Below are 1179 nucleotides of genomic sequence, written 5' to 3' on the forward strand. Positions count from 1 at the left end.
TGTGTGTGTGTGTGTGTGTGTGTGTGTGTGTGTGTGTGTATGTATATATATATATATATATGTGTGTGTGTGTGTATGTGTGATAATCACTATGCTTGTCTCCATATATCTGTGCGTTGGGAATATATCTATCAAGGCCCTATACATACACATACCTGTGCATATCCGTGCGTGGGTGTGCATCTACCCCACCGCTCCCCACAACTGTCTGCTGACCTCTAAGCAACCTCTCACTCGTCCCGTCTTTACTTCTACCAGGCGTGTTCGGATTTCAAAAGGGGTGGCAACGACAGTGGCTGGTGGGTACTGAAACACGGACACCGACTGCCCCCCGAAGAAGAACTCAGGGCCCAGGTCACTCCTGAAGAGGTAGGGTTTTAGGGTTTATGGCTTTCAGGACTTTAGGGGTTTAACCCCCCCCCCCCCCCCCGAGGGTTCAGGGTTTAGGGCTTAAGAGTTTAGCGTTTTTGGTGAGTACTGTGGGGGGACTTTGGGATTTGGGATGTGGGTGTATTGAGTATGGCTTAGCTTTTAAATGGGGATGTGAGTACTTTTGTAGGAGCCCAAACTAGGTTCTAGAGTTTTGGGTTTTGGGTTCCTAAGGTAGACGTTAAAATGTGGTACGCTTGTAAGGATATGTGGGATCGTCTCTACGCCAATTCGCTGACAGTCACTTCCCCTCAATGTCCATCCGCAGTCACCAACAGCCGATAAACCCCACAAAAGCACACAACGCCCCACCACTGCACTCACATTTCATATCCCATGCATCACATATACCAATGCCACACACACCTTCGCTTGCGTTGCAGGTATGTGCGTACGAAAGCATGTGCGAGAGCTACCAACGCCTCCGAGACGCAGGGTATGGCAGCGGCAGTCTGGAAGAGATGGAGTCTAAGGAAGACAACGCAGACGATGAGGAGAACAGCAAGGTGGCAGATGAGGTCAAACTGGCGCCATGGCGAACCACAAGGAACTTTCTCGATGCCATGGCTAGTATGTTGTAGTAGAGACATGTAGATTATATATATATATATATATGTATGTATGTATATAAGTATTTATGTATATATATATGTACGTATGTATGTATGTATGTATGTATGTATTTATGTATATATACATATATATATTTGTATATATATATATATATATATATATATGTATACCCCTATA

The 1179-nt window shown here is 45.0% G+C and overlaps 1 protein-coding gene across 1 annotated transcript; it reads left to right on the forward strand.

Moving 5' to 3' along the window:
* Nucleotides 1-830: 830 nt before the first annotated feature.
* Nucleotides 831-999, forward strand: SARC_16754 (hypothetical protein; the record flags this gene model as incomplete). Its single annotated transcript, XM_014289143.1, has 1 exon — nucleotides 831-999. A coding segment is annotated over one exon (169 nt), but the record flags the coding sequence as incomplete, so codon positions are not given.
* Nucleotides 1000-1179: the final 180 nt, after the last annotated feature.

Source organism: Sphaeroforma arctica (assembly GCF_001186125.1).
Source record: "Sphaeroforma arctica JP610 unplaced genomic scaffold supercont1.8797, whole genome shotgun sequence".
Classification (NCBI taxonomy): Eukaryota; class Ichthyosporea; order Ichthyophonida; genus Sphaeroforma; species Sphaeroforma arctica.